Genomic DNA, 19,858 nt, shown 5'->3' with positions numbered 1-19,858 from the left:
AAGTAACCATAAGAGGGGCACCTGGGTGGCTCAGTTTGTCAAGCAACTGGCTCTTGACTCCTGCTCAGGTCATGATCTCATGGTTCGTGGGTTTTAGCCCTGTGTCGGGCTCTGAGCTGACAGTGTGGAGCCTGCTTGTGATCCGCTGTCTCCCTCTGTCTGCCCGTCCCTGCTTGGACTTTCTCTCTCAAAAGATAAACCCCCTCCCCTCCCCACAAAATTTTGCTACATATGATAATCTGAAGTTCTAGCTGAACACCAGGGTTGAAGCAGTTTTATTATATCTCATGTTTAAATCACTTTTTCATCTTCCCATCATCTTACTTTCCCACACCCGCCCACACTCCAGTTTGATCATAGGTGAGAGGGGAGTTCAAAACCTTACACACTGTTTTGTGGTAAAGTTCTACTAATTTCAAGCTGACAGCTACTTTTGGAACAATGAACAGTGACAGAGCAGCAGTCTCCACTTCTAGTGTTTTCTTCACGTTGACCACTGTGAATGGCATGGTCTATCAAGCCGTTCCATTATAAAGCATGCCGCTGTGCTTTCTATAGTTCAAGAACAGTGTGATAAGAAAATGTGTAATTTAGAGTAAGATACAGATTACTGACATGACCTACCAATAGTCATAGTCTCTATGACATGTGAGTTGTAAGATAAAGTTGCACAGTATATTTATGAGTACTTTACATCCAGCAACAGTATTTTAAAAAAGCAGCAAATAGTTTACAGAGCTGCATACTTTTTAAAAGAGCGAGTTTATTTTGTAATCACAATTCATAATGGAATTCTAGGTTAAGAATTTTTTGTTGTTGTACTATAATTTTGTATATATGGTGTTGACCTGAAGTCATTTGATTTTTCAGTAAAAGATTGTCCATCGTGTGCGAATACCTTTTAGCACTTGTGGTAACACTTTAAACTACAGCCTGTGAACATAATGGGGAAACTCCAGGGCCAGTCAAGTCAGGATGACCTCGCACATGCAAAGTGAAAGAGAAACAGGCAGCTCTTGCGTGATTAGGAAATGAAAACTCTATGCTAAGACCACCCACCTACCAACAACTGGTTTGATTATTTCAGTTGGAGTGATGTGACTTATTCACAAATCACAAAATGATACTCGTGTCATTGTCCCTTATATCACTCCCAGATAAGAGTGAATAATAATCAAAACCTTTCAATGAGTAGATGTGACATGAATATAGTTTTTATAAAACTGATGAAATTCAAAGTTTTGAAAAATGGTTTAAAAGAAGGAGCTAAAATATATTTGAAGCTTCAAGACATTAACACTAATTTTCTTGATTGCTTCTTTATCCACTTTTAATACTATGTTTTCAGATTGTAAGGCTGAGAACTGTGTGTGCAGAAATTAGTTGGTGAATGAAGATATTTGTTTATAGAACCAGAACTCTTGTTTTTCTAATACAGTGCAGTGTACTGAATGCGGCCAAAGGGAATACTGTCAAGAAGTTAGTTTATAAAAGATGACCATGCCAAACACACCAGGCAACTACAGATAGAGCACAGGAAGATTGATACCCACATACAGCAGTGGGTGAGTAAGTCACAAGCCAGCTGGGCAAGATTTGGCTTCAACCAACATGCTAGAAGGTTAAAATTAGGGAAAATGCCAGCGATCCTAGTGGCAGGGCTTCTTGGTCCACTTGAGTCCACTCTGGTTCAAGTTTATAGCCCCATACCTATCTCTGCTAAGATTCCAAGCCTCAGAGATTATATGGCTTTGAACTCGCTTGATTTTCAGTTAGATGTATGGATTGTCCTGCTCCATTAATTTGAACAGGATTTTTAGGAGGAACNAAACACTAACAAATATACAATATATATTGCATGGATAATGCAGATCTATATATCTATATATAGAGAGACAGATTAAATTGTGATTTGTTTCTTAGTAGGTCAATTCTGTGTTCATTTAAAAATTGCATCTATAGCATGTGTGTCTACCTAGTAACAAATGTATGTTCCCATTTAGAAGGAAAGAGAAGCATATGATATGGAAGGTAAAAATTCCTGCAGAAATCCGATTATATTAATACTATGCTTTTTTCATTCATATGAGCAATTTGCAAAATGGAAGGCGTTGCAGAACCGTTTCTCCCATTTTCTAGCCACCCCGTTTTCAGATTTCTCTTACCTGAGTTAAATACTACTCCGTGTAGATTAGAATTTTAGAATTGGTAGGGTCGCAGGGTTATTACTTACACATCCTCTTATATACATCAAATTAGCAGAAGTTGATTTAAAATAGCACCTGCAGATTCATAGCTACCACCTTTTAAAGTCCTTACTAGCCCTGAAAACTTAAATAAAGAATTCAGTTATCATTAAAATCGATTATTTTAATTGCTTAAATAAACATACATAATTGATGCAAGTGAGGGCGATCACAGGCAGTTTGATGAAAGTTGCCGTGAGTCTATCCCATTGCGGCAGACTTCTCAGAAAAAGCTCCATCCAGCCATCCGACTGAACTGAAAGGGGGCGTTCATTCTCAGCCTTCAAAGACATGCACATCATAAAGGAATGCAAGCAAAAATCAAAGCAGATCATTAACAGCTACATGTTTGGAAAACATACGTGGAATTTCACAAAGACAGGGTACGGCCAATTGTGTACCTGCTGAAAGGATATTTTAAATTATCACAATCTACGAATACTTAAGTGTGATGGTCAAGTGATCCATCATTAACACAAATACAAAATGGAAATCATTTTATGAAACTCCGCGGAGAGGTCATTCGAAGAGCGGGTCAACGCCTGGGTTTTTCCGCAGGGGGATGTTGGTGGCCGCGAGAGCGCGCGCTGGGCGGGGACGGGGCGCGGCGGCGGCCGCAGGGGGCGGCCCTAGCACTGCAGCTCCTCCTCCTCGGCCCGCCGGGGCCCGCCCCCCGAGCTCCGCGCGCTGGCGTGCGCCGTGGAGCTGAGCACCTCTTCAAAGCTGCCTCCGCCGTGGTTTGCCCCGCCTACTTTCGTCTGAAACGGGGCAGAAACGCAAACGTGCAGTTAGTTCATCCGGCCTGCGATGTTCCTGTGAAACGGATTACTCTTAAATTCAGAAGTACATATTTTTTTTCTTGCGAAAGGACGTAAAAGGTGTAATTTCTTTTAACAGAGTGCTAGAATGCCATTCATGCTTGGGTTCTGGGACAGCATCCAAAACTCTAGTTTTGCACAGTTTTAGCAGTGCCCTCTTTATCCCTTCTACATCTAAGCATCTCAATCCCTTCAGGAGCATATCCAGATCTGTGGATTTGCACTGTCTACACATTCACCCTGTGAACAGATGTAATCAAAACGTAACCGGATTTTAGATAAATTTCCCTCAATTTAAAAGATGTATGAACATCTTTAAGTGACTTCAGCTTAGGCTTTCTACTGGGATTTAGCAAGGCGATCTGGATTCCTGACAAATGTATTTTGTAAAGTGGCTCCACTGAACATGGTTTCTGGTCTCTGCTCTGAGAGATAGACAGGACTCAAATCTTAAGTACTGGCCCCTTCACATCTTTCTAGACAGTTGCCCTGATAGGAGGAATATCCCTTGAAATGCAAAGTTATGATGCTTTAGGAGGCTACCTTTTCGTGTACTTGTTATTGGTATTAAGAACAGAATCAGGAAGAAATCAATTTATAATATAATAAGAAATATGGTTAACAAGTCTTTTGAAAGATGGGGCGCCTGGGTGGCTCAGTCAGTTGGCATCTGACTTCAGCCCAGGTCATGATCTCGCGCCTCATAGGTTACAGGCCGGCGTCGGGCTCGGTGCTGATAGCTCGGATCCTGGAGCCTGCTTCAGATTCTGTGTCTCCCTCTCTCTCTGCCCTTCGCCTCCTTGTACTCTGTCTCCCAACAATAAATAATCATTAAAAAAACGTTAAAGTCCTTCGAAAGAATATTTAATGCTTAATGCCAAGTCTTACTGATGCTCACATTGGTCTTCCTTTAACAATTAACAATATGGAAAAGCAAGTTGAGGAAAAGAAAGGTACAGAATAGGAAATGTGGCTTCTTCCAAAATGCTGACTGCTCCTCACTGCCACCAAAGTGATCACTCACTCACAGGGGAACATAAGCCACACTGGGGGATGTATCTGCTTACTGTCTGCTCTGCCCTTTAAAAAACTCAACCAGGTTTTAAAAGGTGTTTAATCATTGCAAAACAAGCACCTACTTTTCTCCAATCGTCACTAAAATCCCTCTCTGCTTCTTTAAATTCAATTCCTAAGTTGAATTTGCCACTATGCTCAGGGTCAGAAAACTCATTCTGGAAAGTGACAGATAATAAATATTTTAAGCTTAGGAATCACATAGTCTCTGTCACAAATACTCAAATCAACCATTGTACAAGCAGCCAAAACCAACACATAAGTGAATGAACATGGCTATGTTCCCAGAAAACTGTATGTATGGACACTGAAATGTGAATTTCATGTAATTTTAACACATCACAAAATACCATTCTTCCTTCGATTTTTATCAATCATTTAAAAAATATAAAAACCATTCTTAGCTTACAGGCCATTCAAAAAATAGGCAACCAGCTGGGTTTGGCCCACAGCCCTTCATTTGCAGACCTCTGGCACTGAGCTTGGACTCCCCTCCCACTCTGGGTCATCTCAGCACTGGGAAGAAGCAGGCATTGTTTCAACTTCGTGATTTTTCACTATGTTTATTTCTTTCCGGAGAGAAACAAGAGTAATTCAATGTAATCTACTCTATTAGTAGTTCCCATTTTCTACTTTATTGTATTTGCATTTTGTTTTGCAAAAAAAAGTCACACACAGTTTTGAATCAAGTCAGTACCAATTACTGACATTTTGTGTTGGGTTTTGTTGCATTCTCCTCTCCTCTCCTTGATTTTCTCAAATCAAAACAGAAAAATAAAGGAGGGAATTGTTTTGAAATAAAGCAATTTGGCAAAAAGGGGAATGGGATAAAGGGGTCTTCTAACCACGTGGGTTGAGTGGAATAAAGGGGTATCCTAACCGTGTGGGTTGAATGAGTGCACACAGAAATACTTTAGGTAAAGAGTTGCTTCAGCAAAGATGTGAATAAGCCTCTTCCAGACTCTTAATCCAAGCATTTGTCACCTTGTCCCCAAAACTATGATTGCTGTTTTCATTAAATTCTATTTGAATTATTGCACTGGGTCTCCTAATCTCTCATAATATAATGGCTGGTTGAGAGGATACCAAGAAGTAGTAAGTATATCTTGTCTTTTTTTTTTTTAAGGTTTTAAATCAGGCCATGCAACGTATTCACTGAAGAGAGGCGCACTAAAAATATGGTGTGTTTGACATGGTTCGAAGAATGATTGGAAGTCTGAGTGATTACAATGGAAGGGGTGTGGTTGGTTATTCACTGGAACATGGCAGAATATGACAAATATGGTTTTATAGGAGCTGGGTTTCATCTGCTTGTTTGTTTGTTTTAGGTGCAAAACAAAGTGTGCTCACTGAGTGCACAGGTGAAATCAGCTGAGATGTCATCAGGTAATGTCAACAGTGGTGTAGGCAAAAAGGACTAAATTTTATATAATTATGATGCATTGGAAAAATGTTCATAGAAAATCAAAAGATCTACAGAACTGGGTAAAAAAAAAAAAGGAGGAACAATCAATTGGGTATAAATGCCACATGGTGTGTGACAGATTGTGTGAGAAGATGCAAGAACGGACCTCTCTTCCCAGCAGAACATTATTTCTAATAGAACATAAACATGAACATGATTCCTTTTGTGTGGTGTTTTAAAAACCAAGCTTAAAGCAGTATGAGTGAGTGGAACTGCAGACTATAAATCTGCAAGGGATGTCCTTACATCTGATTCATCCTTACTGATTTGGGAGTCAGCTGGAAACAGCCTCACGATCCATAACTGAAGAAAGTTATAGAAATTCTGGAGAAAAATCTAGAACACAAAAGTAAACTATGCAGCAAAGAAACTATATGAAGAAGGGTTAAAAAGAATGAGCGATTTGCAATTACTGAATATGAGTGGGAAGTTTTACACAAAGCACAATTATTAGCTGTTTGTTTTCCATTGCCAGGTGGGCAGAGAAAGAGGAAGTAGGCATTGACTGTGACATAGGAATCGCGTGGGATGTGAGTCTTGTTAAGCCCAGGGACAATCATGCAGACACAGAATCCACTTTAAGGAAGTCTTGACACAGGCTAGTATCTAGTCGGTTTGTGCTTGTCTGAAGGAGGAGGCAGCCTTTCCACCTTCCATCCCCATGAAGTGAGAAAAGTGAGAAGCTCAGAGTACGAACCAAACACTTAAATCATATGTGAGCTGCGAGCTTACCAGAGTTTCCTAAAAGCAAATGGAAATAGGTTGTTCTTTATTCTTCTTTTGCTTCTTCATATCTCCTTCTTCTAAAGAAAACCTAAAAAGTACAACTTCTCCTATGTCAGAATTTATCTGACAAGCAAACAGAATCCACCTTCCTTCGATTGTCTAAGGCTGAGAACCAAATGCCGAGAAATTAGCTCCTAGGATTTTCTGAATCTTTTGTTCTGAAACTTGATATCTTAGCAAGAGAAATGTTCAAGGAACTACACTGTACCTCCTTATCAAAAGCTTTCCCTACACCTGGGGGCAATATAATGGCTCCTACGGGTCCTTACACACTCAATAAGCAATGATGTGTGCAAGCAGGGTGGTGAAATCGCACAATACAAACTGCTGGTAAATGAAAGGACAGCATGGGAAAAGCTGAGTAATAATCTCATTCTCGGGCCTTAAACATCTAATCACAGGCCTAATAAAGTAGAAGTAGAAGACTGCGTTAAAGATCCTTCCCTAAGAGGAAAGACTCACCAAGTCAAAATCAATAAGAACACACAGACCCTCTAGAAGGAATACCTTCTGGCCTCACAGACTTATCGGGCAGCACGTGGTGGCAGAGGATTCAGAAGCAGCTGGATAATCAGCATGTGCATATACCTGCTTTTGATCTGGTTAAAGATCATCTGCATTCTTCACTTTCCCAGCTAGGGAAATAAGGAAATGGATTGTCTACAAAACCATGATAATAATATCAAGGTGTATTTAAGTCATTGTTTAAATAAATAAATTAGTAGTTTCAATGATGTTTTCCTCCTGTTTTGAAAGTTTTCTACATTTTAAAACTAGATTGATTTTATTTGTGCTTTCTTCCTCCGTAGACTAACTTATCTATGCTCAGACAATATATTCAAATGAAATTTTTAGCCCCTCCCATGAAACAGACATATTTTCAGTTTTGAACCTGGAAATCGAATGCATTATTGCAAAGTAATGCATTTTGTGACTTTATTTTCCCTCCATGATAATCCTGCTGTGCTATTCTCAGTGTGTGGAGTAAACAAGTTTAGGTAGCTCACGGGAGGTGGAAGGCAGAATGACGCGTGAAGCCAAGTTCATTGTTGCTAGTACATGTGCAAACCAGAGGGGCTCTGAGCTGTTACTGACTTTCCACTTGCACTCTGAATCCAGAATTCGCATATCCTTTATCCTATCCACAGTCCTCTCTCAGATACCTGTTTTCGAGGGGATAACACTAAGAGTTCTAACCATCGAAGATGTGAACACAAATCCCAGTTCACTTTAACAAATAATCACCCATGCACAGTTTACACGAACAACTCTATAAGGGTACAGCAACACCATTCAATACTGGTTTTACTGACAGATTTATATGGAAAGAAAAAGATGGACTCTGTGCAAGGCTGCCTTCCTGGCTGCAAAAAGTGCTCGCAGCCCTGCCTTTGGAGCTAACCACAGCAATGGCTAACGCTGTCCTGATTCACGGACCCAACGACACAAAATCCACTTCATCTGTACCTTAAGGCTTGTGACAGTTGTCTCAACCCTCTCCTCAAATGATTTGAAAGTAGGAGAATTCCTAAAATAACAGAAAAAAGAGAGGTCAGCCCCAAAGACTCAGCTGTCTTAGCAACTGTGCTAGCTACAGAAATCATGGCTTTCTGTTCTTCTCTGTAAACATCATCTCTGCACCGGAGCCAGCTGTGGGTTTGCCACCTACAATAACCAGGTTTGAAAATCTATTTTCATTTCTACTTGAGTGAGATCCACAAACTATAGCCTGACATGGACATTTTCTACGTAAAATACTCATATCATCGACTGTAGAATAAATTGTACAGCATTTTGTTAATGACACAACTGTAATAATTTCAAGAAGCAATGGGAGAAGACTCATTTCCAATGAGTCAAAGGAGTGGTAGCTTAATTAGTCATTTACTAATTAATTTTTTCTATCACAGTACTCCTTTTCCCAACTCTTCTTTCTTCTTTTGGTAAACAGTGGAAAGTCTATCTGAAGAATGTCATGTTAGAATTATCTCCCTTGGANCAGGCCTAATAAAGTAGAAGTAGAAGACTGCGTTAAAGATCCTTCCCTAAGAGGAAAGACTCACCAAGTCAAAATCAATAAGAACACACAGACCCTCTAGAAGGAATACCTTCTGGCCTCACAGACTTATCGGGCAGCACGTGGTGGCAGAGGATTCAGAAGCAGCTGGATAATCAGCATGTGCATATACCTGCTTTTGATCTGGTTAAAGATCATCTGCATTCTTCACTTTCCCAGCTAGGGAAATAAGGAAATGGATTGTCTACAAAACCGTGATAATAATATCAAGGTGTATTTAAGTCATTGTTTAAATAAATAAATTAGTAGTTTCAATGATGTTTTCCTCCTGTTTTGAAAGTTTTCTACATTTTAAAACTAGATTGATTTTATTTGTGCTTTCTTCCTCCGTAGACTAACTTATCTACGCTCAGACAATATATTCAAATGAAATTTTTAGCCCCTCCCATGAAACAGACATATTTTCAGTTTTGAACCTGGAAATCGAATGCATTATTGCAAAGTAATGCATTTTGTGACTTTATTTTCCCTCCATGATAATCCTGCTGTGCTATTCTCAGTGTGTGGAGTAAACAAGTTTAGGTAGCTCACGGGAGGTGGAAGGCAGAATGACGCGTGAAGCCAAGTTCATTGTTGCTAGTACATGTGCAAACCAGAGGGGCTCTGAGCTGTTACTGACTTTCCACTTGCACTCTGAATCCAGAATTCGCATATCCTTTATCCTATCCACAGTCCTCTCTCAGATACCTGTTTTCGAGGGGATAACACTAAGAGTTCTAACCATCGAAGATGTGAACACAAATCCCAGTTCACTTTAACAAATAATCACCCATGCACAGTTTACACGAACAACTCTATAAGGGTACAGCAACACCATTCAATACTGGTTTTACTGACAGATTTATATGGAAAGAAAAAGATGGACTCTGTGCAAGGCTGCCTTCCTGGCTGCAAAAAGTGCTCGCAGCCCTGCCTTTGGAGCTAACCACAGCAATGGCTAACGCTGTCCTGATTCACGGACCCAACGACACAAAATCCACTTCATCTGTACCTTAAGGCTTGTGACAGTTGTCTCAACCCTCTCCTCAAATGATTTGAAAGTAGGAGAATTCCTAAAATAACAGAAAAAAGAGAGGTCAGCCCCAAAGACTCAGCTGTCTTAGCAACTGTGCTAGCTACAGAAATCATGGCTTTCTGTTCTTCTCTGTAAACATCATCTCTGCACCGGAGCCAGCTGTGGGTTTGCCACCTACAATAACCAGGTTTGAAAATCTATTTTCATTTCTACTTGAGTGAGATCCACAAACTATAGCCTGACATGGACATTTTCTACGTAAAATACTCATATCATCGACTGTAGAATAAATTGTACAGCATTTTGTTAATGACACAACTGTAATAATTTCAAGAAGCAATGGAAGTCATTTCCAATGAGTCAAAGGAGTGGTAGCTTAATTAGTCATTTACTAATTAATTTTTTCTATCACAGTACTCCTTTTCCCAACTCTTCTTCCTTCTTTTGGTAAACAGTGGAAAGTCTATCTGAAGAATGTCATGTTAGAATTATCTCCCTTGGAATTTTAAAGCTATTTATTTCAGTAAATGGGAGAGAAGACAGAAATAGCTCAAGGAAAAAAAAAAGGTTCATAAATTTTTCTTTCCCATGCCTCAAAAAGTAATCACTTTGTCAATTTCCATGAAGTGGTGTTTCTGAAAGTCAGTGCTTTCATTATTTTTCCTCATAAAGAGGATATACATTTTGTTCTCCTTACCAAACAGAATCTTTGCAGTTACTGACATTTTATTTGTGACTCATTCATTGTGTTAAATAATCTGTATACACCATCTTGTTACTTCAAGCATTAGATACTTCATTTGGGGCTTTTTGGTTTCCTATATTGGATTTGGCCTCATGACATTACGATTTAATGACACCATTAACATTGAAAATGATATCCCCAAGTCCAACTAAAGAAACAGGAACTAAGAATTCAAAATGTATCTGAATTCTTGTATCCATGTCAGCACTTGGCCACAATGATTGTCATCGTTTTCAAGTCAAATAATTAAGCTGAATGTTACTAAATTTAATAAGCTGCCTGTTATTCTCTCTTGAGTGTAGAAGAACTGAAATAAAAGGAAAGGCCTAGAGGAATTTTATAAGAGAGAAAGGATATAATATAATACAATATAATATAATATAATATAATATAATATAATATAATATAATATAATATAATAATATAATTAATACATGCGCTTCTTTGTATGGTGCAGAATGAAGCATGACTCTAATATTATCAAGAGGAAACTAATGAACATAACATGTTTTTGAGTGCATTTGGCTTTGTTAGAGATTATCTCTAGAAACTGTGACACTCCTGATGGTCAGAAAGGCATTTACATTCATGCTGCATGAATTAAGAACAGTGAGTTCACAGGGCGTTATGACATCACATCTTATATATAATGTAAGCATGAGTCAAATTCCTGAGTAATCCTCCATAATACTGCTGTTTCATTATGAAGTATTAATGAATTTACACCTGAATGACCCAAGCATACACCTCCATTGGCACTTTCCTTCCACTGTAGGTTTTATTTGGGCAAGCCTGCTCACATGCCTGCCTATCACTGATCAGTTAACAGGCCTGCGGTGGTCAGACAGGTCAGCCGAATGCTTCGTGGGTATATGTTAGATGAGTAAAATCTTTTTTTTTTTTTTTAAGTTAATTTCAGGCAAGATCATGAGGACTACATCTCACCCATAAGCCGCTAGATGGATTCACAGAGCAAAACCATGTTAATTTTTTGCAAGCCCTTCTCTGGACACCCACATTAAAAGTGGTTGTGTAAAGGAGCTCAGAGTTGCAGGATGCACTACTCAATTTGAGTGTTTTTATGCTACAGGGAGCAAGTCATTCAAAGATGGACTAGGTGATCTTGAATCTATGCTCTCTATTTACCACCATATTAGGGAAATAAAATACTGTGGCTGAATTTCCAAAGTAATTGTACAACCCCAGTGTGGAAGAAACATCATCAGGATAATAAAACAGGCATTCCTCTAATTAAATTATACTCAGATGTGTGCTAGACAACAGAGAAAAGGTGTTGACTCTGATTTAATGAGGTCATATTACAACTACAAATGACCCCAAAAGAGTTTGGCTTCAGTGGTCTCAAACTTTTCAGATTTGGTGTGAATATACAGTATAAAGCAGGGGACATAGGGATATTTCGGACTGAAGTGGGGGAGNCCCCCCCCGGCAGCCCAGCCCAAGGCAGCCCTCCCATGGCAAGCACAGTGGGGAGAGCCTCTTCCTTTAAATATGAAGAAACTGGTATCACTGAGGTGACTTTCCCAGGGCTGCCAAGTTCATTCTTGGCAGAGCTGGGCTACAGTCTGCATCTTCTGACCCCCAATCTGACACCCATTCTTCTATACCCTATTACTATTAGTGTGCTTTTATCTACTAAGCCATGCAAACTTGGAGTGGGGAATGTTTTTCTCAGAAGTTTTCATCCAGTTAGTAATTTTAGTGACACTTTTATTATTTTATTAATCAACAGACACCTCACCTTAGTATCTACCTTAAAAAATCCTGGTGATATCCTCTCTACAACTGTAGCCCTTTCTGTCTCCTATTCATTTCATTTAAACTGTCTCCCAGGCTTGCATTTAGTTCTCCTGAAATGAGGAATATCTTCCACCTTTGCAGGTATGTTCGTCCAGGCTAGTGCTAAGAAAGGGCTTTACACAGGTTACTTGATTTATGTCACACAACAACATGTGCGGTGGGACTTATTTCTCCCCATGAACAGATAAGAGAATGGAGGTTGAGATTGGCTAAGTGACTTGTCTCAGGTCACACAAATGAAGAGAGGCTGGATTTAAGCCAGTGCGTTTGGTCCAGAGCAGAAGCCCATTATACCCTAACTTCTGTAGAACCCTTAGACTTTTCTCCTGAAAGCCATCAGAAAAGAGAATAAAGGAGGTCATGGCATTTCCTTTCATATTACGCAGGGGGAAAAGTTCCACAAAGTAAATATCAATAAAGTCACACTTCATACATTCTGGATTGATACTATATAAAGTAATTGACACACATTACCTCATAGCAGGCATACTTATGGAATGGCGAATGGAGTAGCTTCAGGGCAAAAGCAGATTAAAAGAAAAAAAAAGAAAAAAGAAGATAGCACAACATAAGTACATGAGAAATTTCCTATTAATAGTTCTAAAACAGCAATTTCAACTATCTAAAGTATTCCTTGCCCACCCCACCAGGATGACATTTGTTTTCGTTGGGTAGGACAGACCACAATCAGGTTTCAAGGGCATAAAGAATACACTGTCCAAGGTGCATGTTATTTTACTTCCTGTGGGTTGTCTATGGGCCGGAAACTCTGAGGAGAATGTTTGGTTTCCTCAGGTGTGCCCAGGAGCCCGTGGACACCCTCCTTAGGTCCAAATCCCTCTCACCTCCCTTCTGTTCAGGAAGAGAAGAAGGGGTATACTGAGGAAGTAGAGCTCAGCAAGTAAAAGCTAATCGTTCCATTGTAGAGAAACTCTCAAGAGGAATATATGTAGTTAATGTAAGACATTCAAGGAAACACATGGCAGGCAAACACCATCCACACAGTCCAACATGGGAGAAAGGACTTCAGCATCCATTCCAGGATATCTGGTACAAATATCAACATTTCTGAGAATTCTAAGGGTTTCAGCCTTCTCTATTAATCCTATGGTAGCCAACTCATCTTTTTTTCTGATTGCTTGTTATTTCTTTATGAGTTCCACTCAGAAATCAGGCTGGGCAGAGAGAGGGAGCATTATGGGTTCACACTACCTGGGATGATGCTCCCCCTTCACACTTTCCAACACTTGCCCTGCTTCTCTCTTCCCAAGAAGATAAGAGTAAGCAATCAAACTCCTCACCCTTTCCCAACAATATCATGAGGTCATTAGCATGGGCAACACTTTATTCGAACTCAGAAAGTAAAGGACAAAGAAATTCAGGGGGTACCTATGATCTTACATGCTCCACTTAGAAACGATAGGTAAAACATTTCCTCAGAAATTATATTTAAAAAAAAATTACTAAAAGAAATTCATCAGCGTTATCAATCTAATTAATCTCTTTAAGTACAGGCAGTTTTCTTAGAAAAAAAAATCCCCCCCTCAAAAGTGTATAATAAGATTCCACCTAACAGATGGCTTACCGGACAACTGCACATTTCCTATCATAAGTGGTCTTCTGGTAACCCTTCCCCTCTTTAGAAGGTACAGAAAGTTGAAGGTGAACCATCCACATAAGAAACAGAAGAATTTGAGAAAAACAACAATCTAGAGAAAAGAATTTTCTAGTTCTGTTTTACTTTTTAAAAGCCTCATAGACGCACATAACTTTGGTGACTGGGTGGCTCAGTCGGTTAAGTGTCCAACTCTTGATCTCTTGACTCAGGTCATGATCTCATGGTTTGTGAGATCAAGCCCCAAGTTGGGCTCCTTGCTGACAGCAAGAAGCTTGCTTGGAACTCTCTCTCCCTCTCCCTGCCCCTCCCCTGCTCTCACTCTCTTTCTCTCAAAATAAATAAATGTTTAACACACACACACACACACACACACACACACACCTCTCAGTTTATGCTTTTTTTCCCTTCTTTCAATTCTAAGGACCCCTGCCAATGCAGGAAAGATTGGGAATGTAGGAAGGGATTCCTAAGAGATTGGTCAGCAAGCGAAACTGGTGTAAATGACTCAAAAATGAGACAAATATGTGCTTAAATAAATTCAAACCCATTAGATGCCCTGTCCTCTGTAACTGCCTGGTCACAAACACTCTCAGGAAAAGAGATCTAGTGTTATGGCCGAAGCACACCCACGATGTGAGGGAAGCAGTGGGCTGTGGGAAGAAAGGGAGCAGCCAGGGAGCCAGCAGGGCCCCAGAGGCAGCGCTTACCCGATGGAGTGAGACCTGCAGCCCGGGCAGCACAGGAGAAAGCAGGAGTAGAGTTAGCATATCAGGATGCAAAGACAGGACCACAGTGCCCTTTGCCCCCTCTCCCAAGAGCCCCAAAGCTAAGACGATGTGACTCCATCTATTACTCTTTTGGAGGATACTTTTTAATGTCTCATCATAATAACTGTACCAACCTGTTATTCACTGTGCTTCTATTATTCTCATAGCTATATAGAGAGATGGTTGGACTCTACTAAGTTATATGCCTCCTCCAAAGATTTCACCTCCACTAGTTCACACACCGTTTGAACAAATTACTGTGAAGTTCCAAGAAGATGCCAATGTTATTATCAAAATGATTCCAAGAGCTTGCATTTCTACAGAGTACTTTCACAAATGTGTCCTCATTTTAACTTTGCAGGAAGCATTTTAGTTCAATAGCTATCGATTAGCAATGTTATTTTACAGGTGGAGAAAGAGAAGGGGGGCAGTTGTATTGATGAGGCTAAGGGGACTTTAGGCATTGCCAATCGGGATGAAATGAGAATCTTAGCTTGAAAAATTATGGCCTGCTTTTAGAAAACATCAATTTAAGGGAAACTTGGGTTGGTTAACTATCTAATTCTTGATTTCAGCTCAGGTCATGATCTCATGATTCGTGAGTTCAAGCCCTGCATCAGGCTCTGTACTGGCAGCACAGAGCCTGCTTAGGATTGTCTCTCTTTCTCTCTGACCCTCCTCCACTCATCCTCTCTCTCTCAAAATAAATAAACAAACGTAAAAAAACCAACAACTAGCATTTATTGAGTGCTTAATACATGGCAAACTCTCTTCTACAACTTTTATAATAATCTGATGATATTGTTACTCTTACCCCATTTCAGAACAGAACACCTGGTACAGGTGAGCTATGTGGCTTCCTCATAACCCAACTACCTGACACTGAACCACTTAAGAGATGGTTACAAATGCATATCCCTAGACTCTGCCCAAGACCCACTGAGGCATAATCTCAAAGAGGTGAAATATGGAAATATGTACTTTAAATAGGCATCAGAGGTGTTCATAAAGTCCTCTAAAGTTGGAGAAATAACACTCCAGTGGTCCTAGTGTTCCAGCAAAAGGTTTCAATAAGTATGTGGAGGACAAATTTTATAAATATGGCACAATATATTTTCTTGGATATAACAAGTAATAGGGTATTTTCTGTTTAGAGAAATTACTTAATTAGTTTAGATAAATGTTTTAATGCCATTAACAAGACAGCAGATTTTATTTGTAATAAAAGGGTTAATTAATAATCCAGAAGGTTTATCTATTCATCACATGCAGCCTCTGAGAAATTTCAGTTGCTTTTCATTATTGCATTATTAATAAATATGAAGATAAAACAGTGCACCCAGATTCATGCACATGTCCTTAACTCTAGCCTCATGAATGCCAGCTTGTTAAGATAATACATGAACATTGGGCACAATCCAGTAAAGTTTATTTTTGAACAAAATAAGCACAAAGATATAAATATTTGCCTGTAGGTATCAAAGTGGCAGGGTAATAAAGTGATAGCTTAAAGAATCCAGTGAAATAATATGCACAGGTTTTTAAAAGGAAGAAATTTAATATGTATACTTCAAAAGTTTTTAAAATGAATTTGATTTCAAGAGAGAAAAATAAAATTGATTTATAAAGAAAAATTTCCTAAGCATATTGCCAAATTCAAAATAAACTGATAGGTATTTAAACAAGCAAAAAAAAAGTATGAAAGTAACAAGTCTATATGAGATAACTTACTAAAAACATAATAAAAAATAAAAATGGTCAATACTACATTGTTTTTCTGGTGCCTACAGTGAGGACATTTAGTTCTCAATTTAAAGTCTTGATGTTCAACCCTAAATTTATATGATAATGAAATACTGAAAATAACCAAGTTATGCAAGGACTATATACCATAGTACTTTTTGGGAATAACAGAATAAATATGTATGTATTTAGCATAGAAAAAATATACTAGATGAATGTATACATAAATGAAACCTAGAGTAGTTTATCAGAGCATATTCCATTGAATCCATATTTTAACTTACTGTTTAAATTTTAATGAATAAAATTCTGTGTGTGCTGCATTCTTTTGAAATCCTCCCCTATTACTAGTAATTAAAGGAATCCTGTATCTTACATTTTTACTAGGACATGTCCCAGTGGAAAGGGAATCTTTGAGATCAGGCTCACTAACCTGACTTTCCGGCAGAAGATTTTCCATTAAAAAGTTTATCTTAGTCACTATCACTATCAGCCACATAAAATTTTAACCCACTTAAAAAAGAATACACTAGAAAGACCAGCCAATGGAGAAAGCTTCCCTTTCCTCAGAAGGCCAAAGGCTTAGACCCATTCCCACAGTTGTTTTCCATGGTACCTCATGTCTCCAAACTTCTTGCTGATGGCTGTCCCAACGTTGCTGAAAGCCGCAGTTGCCTTCTGTCCTGCGTGACTCAGGGTTTCATGTGTTTTCTTGTAGCTAGAAATAAAACAGAACAGTTTATATGTCATGATCGCCTATAGAAAAACCACCATCCTTCTCCTTCCTTACTTTGAAAATCTCCTTTTCTAGGGGTGCCTGGGTAGCTCGGTCAGTTAACCGTTCAACCTTTGGTCTTGCCTCAGATCATGATTTCAGGGTTTGTGAGCTCGAGCTCCGTGTTGGGCTTTGCACTGACAGTGCTGAGTCTGCCTGGGACGTTCCCCCCACCCCGCCCCTCCACTGTTTGCACATACACTCTCTCTCAAAATAAATAAATAAATAAACAAATAAATAAACAAACAAACATTAAAAAAAGAAAAGAAAATTTGCTTTTCTAAACAGACTTAGGAAGAAGATGATCCACAGAAGTTGATGTGTTGGCTGCTACTTGTCAGTGGAAAAGTCAGACCATTAAATCTGAATTCAGGAAAAATATTCATATTGAAGTACAGATCTGAATGTGCAGATCAGATGTGTGATCACAAGCAGTAGAAGTGCTCTGAGAGTACAGAGCTATTCTTAAAGAAGTGTGTGTTTTAACTCTATGAAGAGATGCTTGCAAGTAAAGAGTTAGCCATCAAAGGTAACACAGAAATTAGGAAATGTATGTTTCAATGTGAAGACTTAGCTTTTACTGTTCAATTGGGTAAAATGAACCAGAAAAGGTCAAAATATAATTAGTATTTAGCTTATTTTTCTAATACTCATAGCTGGGAATAAGGAGGGCACATGTTCTTAAGGTAATGCAGTGACTTTTTTCTAAATAGTTTTAGGAATATAATACTACAGTTATCTGTTCATAAGCCTATGTCCCCATTTGGCTGACTCCTTGAGGGCTCAGAGTCAAAGTCAAAGTCCATGCAACAGGACTCATGATGATCATACACAAGATGGTCCTCTTTCTGCCTGCTCACTCTGCTCCATCACTGACTTCCTCTCCAGGCCTTGCACTGAACAGGCCCCGTCCTGCCTTAAAACCTCTGCTCTAGCTGCTCTGCCATGTGATCCCATCAATTTGCAAGCAAAGTGTTTTGTTGTATTGTACATGCCCCACTTTGAAGAAGTAAAAGGACCAAAGCCTGCATCCTTAGGAAGACTGCGAAAGCCGCCTTTTCCTGGCCCATTAGGGCCAGAGATCCCTGGGACCTCGGCCAAGTGGGTGTCAGCAGAATAGAGCTGGGCTCTGGGGGGAAAGGGCACTCACCCAGCCCTGACTCTGTAGGGCCTCAAAGGTGACTCAAGGGAAAAGTAAAGAAATACTCTGCACGGTCTGTGACCTTTGCATGAGGCTGGGACTAGGGACTAGTTAGAGAATTCCTTCTTGTGTTCTTCCTGCATTTCCACAGGAATGTACAGTTAGAGCAAATATTTAATTTTCTTATAAACTGTTCCATGTAGTTTAACTTTATGTATTTGAGAATGCTTTGAATTTAGAGATGAGGTGACTTTTGAACACTTGTGTGTATCACATTCTGAATTTGAGGGCTTAATTTAAAAATAAAACACCTAGCCAGAGAGAAGTACGTATAGTAAGCAGGAAGTGCTAGCTGCCTTATGCTTTAAATACACTTCTCTAGCAAAATGTATGGTAGGGATATATGGGAATCTGATTACTTCAGTGAAATGCGAGTGGCATTTAAGTCTTCCCCATGAAAAATGCAGCTCTATACCTATGTGAAATTTCAAAGTTTAAATTCAACCATATGGAGAGCTCAAAGGAGTGTCGAAGAGAGATTTTTAGGACTGTTAACTCTTTATTTCTGAAAATTATATAGTGTTAAATCTGAAAGGCACTAGAGCCCCATTCCTTCAGACTTCAGACGATGGGACCTGGGCCCAGAACAGCTGTGTGACTTTTTAAAGACAGAGAGAAGGCTAGGACCAGGGTGCCGTCCTTCCTCCAGAATGTCTTCTTGCTTTGGAGACGTTAGACATTCGAAGGTGAGTTACATGAGCTCCAATATTTTGTGGAGAGAAATAGTAATACTGCATTTCAAGAATTCTAAGATGCACCTTCCCCCCCCACACTTTTATACCTCTTCTTCCCAAATTAACTACCACATTTCTTAAAAACAATTACTAGTCATCCTACATACATTACATTACATAAGAGACCAATAATTGAGGGAAAGAGATGTGGGGGGGGCGGGGAACAAGACAGGGTTGCATGTGAGGAAGTGGTTTTCCAGAACAAAGGGACCAGGGACCCCATGAGAAATAGGCCGCTGGGCTCAGAGCACTTAAAAGCTCTGAGAAGTACCACTCACGTAAGTGCAGGGTCCCCCTGGAATTGTGTACTGCATGGGTCCTGTAACCTTACACTGCATCCGCCCTGGGCTCCACCTCAAAATTGAATGAAATAATACACCAGATGTGAGGTGCCCGTGTCTTGAAAAGAGACCCTCCTATCAGGCCACTAAAAACTCCCAAGGATGTCATTGTACATACATTTTAATCCCTTTATTGTTCCATGGGATTTGGCACACAGTTTGTATGACTGATACTTCAAACTGTTTTTCAACCCTATCACATAAAATTACATTCACTAATATTCAAATAATGAAAAACAACTGAAACACCAACCTTCTAATTGACTTGACAACCTTGTAATTTAGATGGAAACGGTATTTAGCATTTTAGATTATGTCTCTTATTTTAAGCTAAATAGAAGTTACGCCACTGCTGAGTTGCATAATTGATGAAATAGGAGACTAATACATTTTCCTTATATAAAAGTTGAAATGTTAATGGGGCGCCTGGGTGGCTCAGTCGGTTACATGTCCTACTCTTGCTTTCGGCTCAGGTTATGATATCATGGTTTGTGGGATCAACCCCATTTTGGGCTGATAGCGTGGAGCCTGCTTGCGATTCTCTCTCTTCCTCTCTCTCTGCCCCTCCCCCACGTTCTCACACACAGACACCCACATACACACACTCTCTCTCTCAAAAATAAATAAATAAA

At 39.4% G+C, this 19,858-nt stretch overlaps 1 protein-coding gene across 1 annotated transcript in view; it reads right to left on the bottom strand.

Annotated features, from left to right (window-relative positions):
- Positions 1–2,349: 2,349 nt before the first annotated feature.
- TPD52L1 (TPD52 like 1) overlaps positions 2,350–19,858 on the bottom strand; it is a 111,237-nt gene continuing 93,728 nt past the window's right edge. Inside the window, exons 4-8 of the mRNA XM_077752799.1 lie at positions 16,792–16,893; positions 14,373–14,387; positions 12,522–12,560; positions 9,458–9,518; positions 2,350–3,004 (exon numbers count right to left, since the gene is read on the bottom strand). Coding sequence (XP_077608925.1) covers positions 2,876–3,004; positions 9,458–9,518; positions 12,522–12,560; positions 14,373–14,387; positions 16,792–16,893 — 346 coding nt within the window. The 3' untranslated portion in view covers positions 2,350–2,875. The remainder of the gene's footprint in view (positions 3,005–9,457; positions 9,519–12,521; positions 12,561–14,372; positions 14,388–16,791; positions 16,894–19,858) is intronic.

The sequence above is a fragment of the Crocuta crocuta genome, unplaced genomic scaffold (genome assembly GCF_008692635.1).
Source record: "Crocuta crocuta isolate KB4526 unplaced genomic scaffold, BGI_CrCroc_1.0 scaffold230, whole genome shotgun sequence".
Lineage (NCBI taxonomy): Eukaryota > Metazoa > Chordata > Mammalia > Carnivora > Hyaenidae > Crocuta > Crocuta crocuta.
The sequence above is the reverse complement of the archived record's forward strand: the minus strand, read 5'-3'. Positions and strand labels throughout refer to the sequence as shown.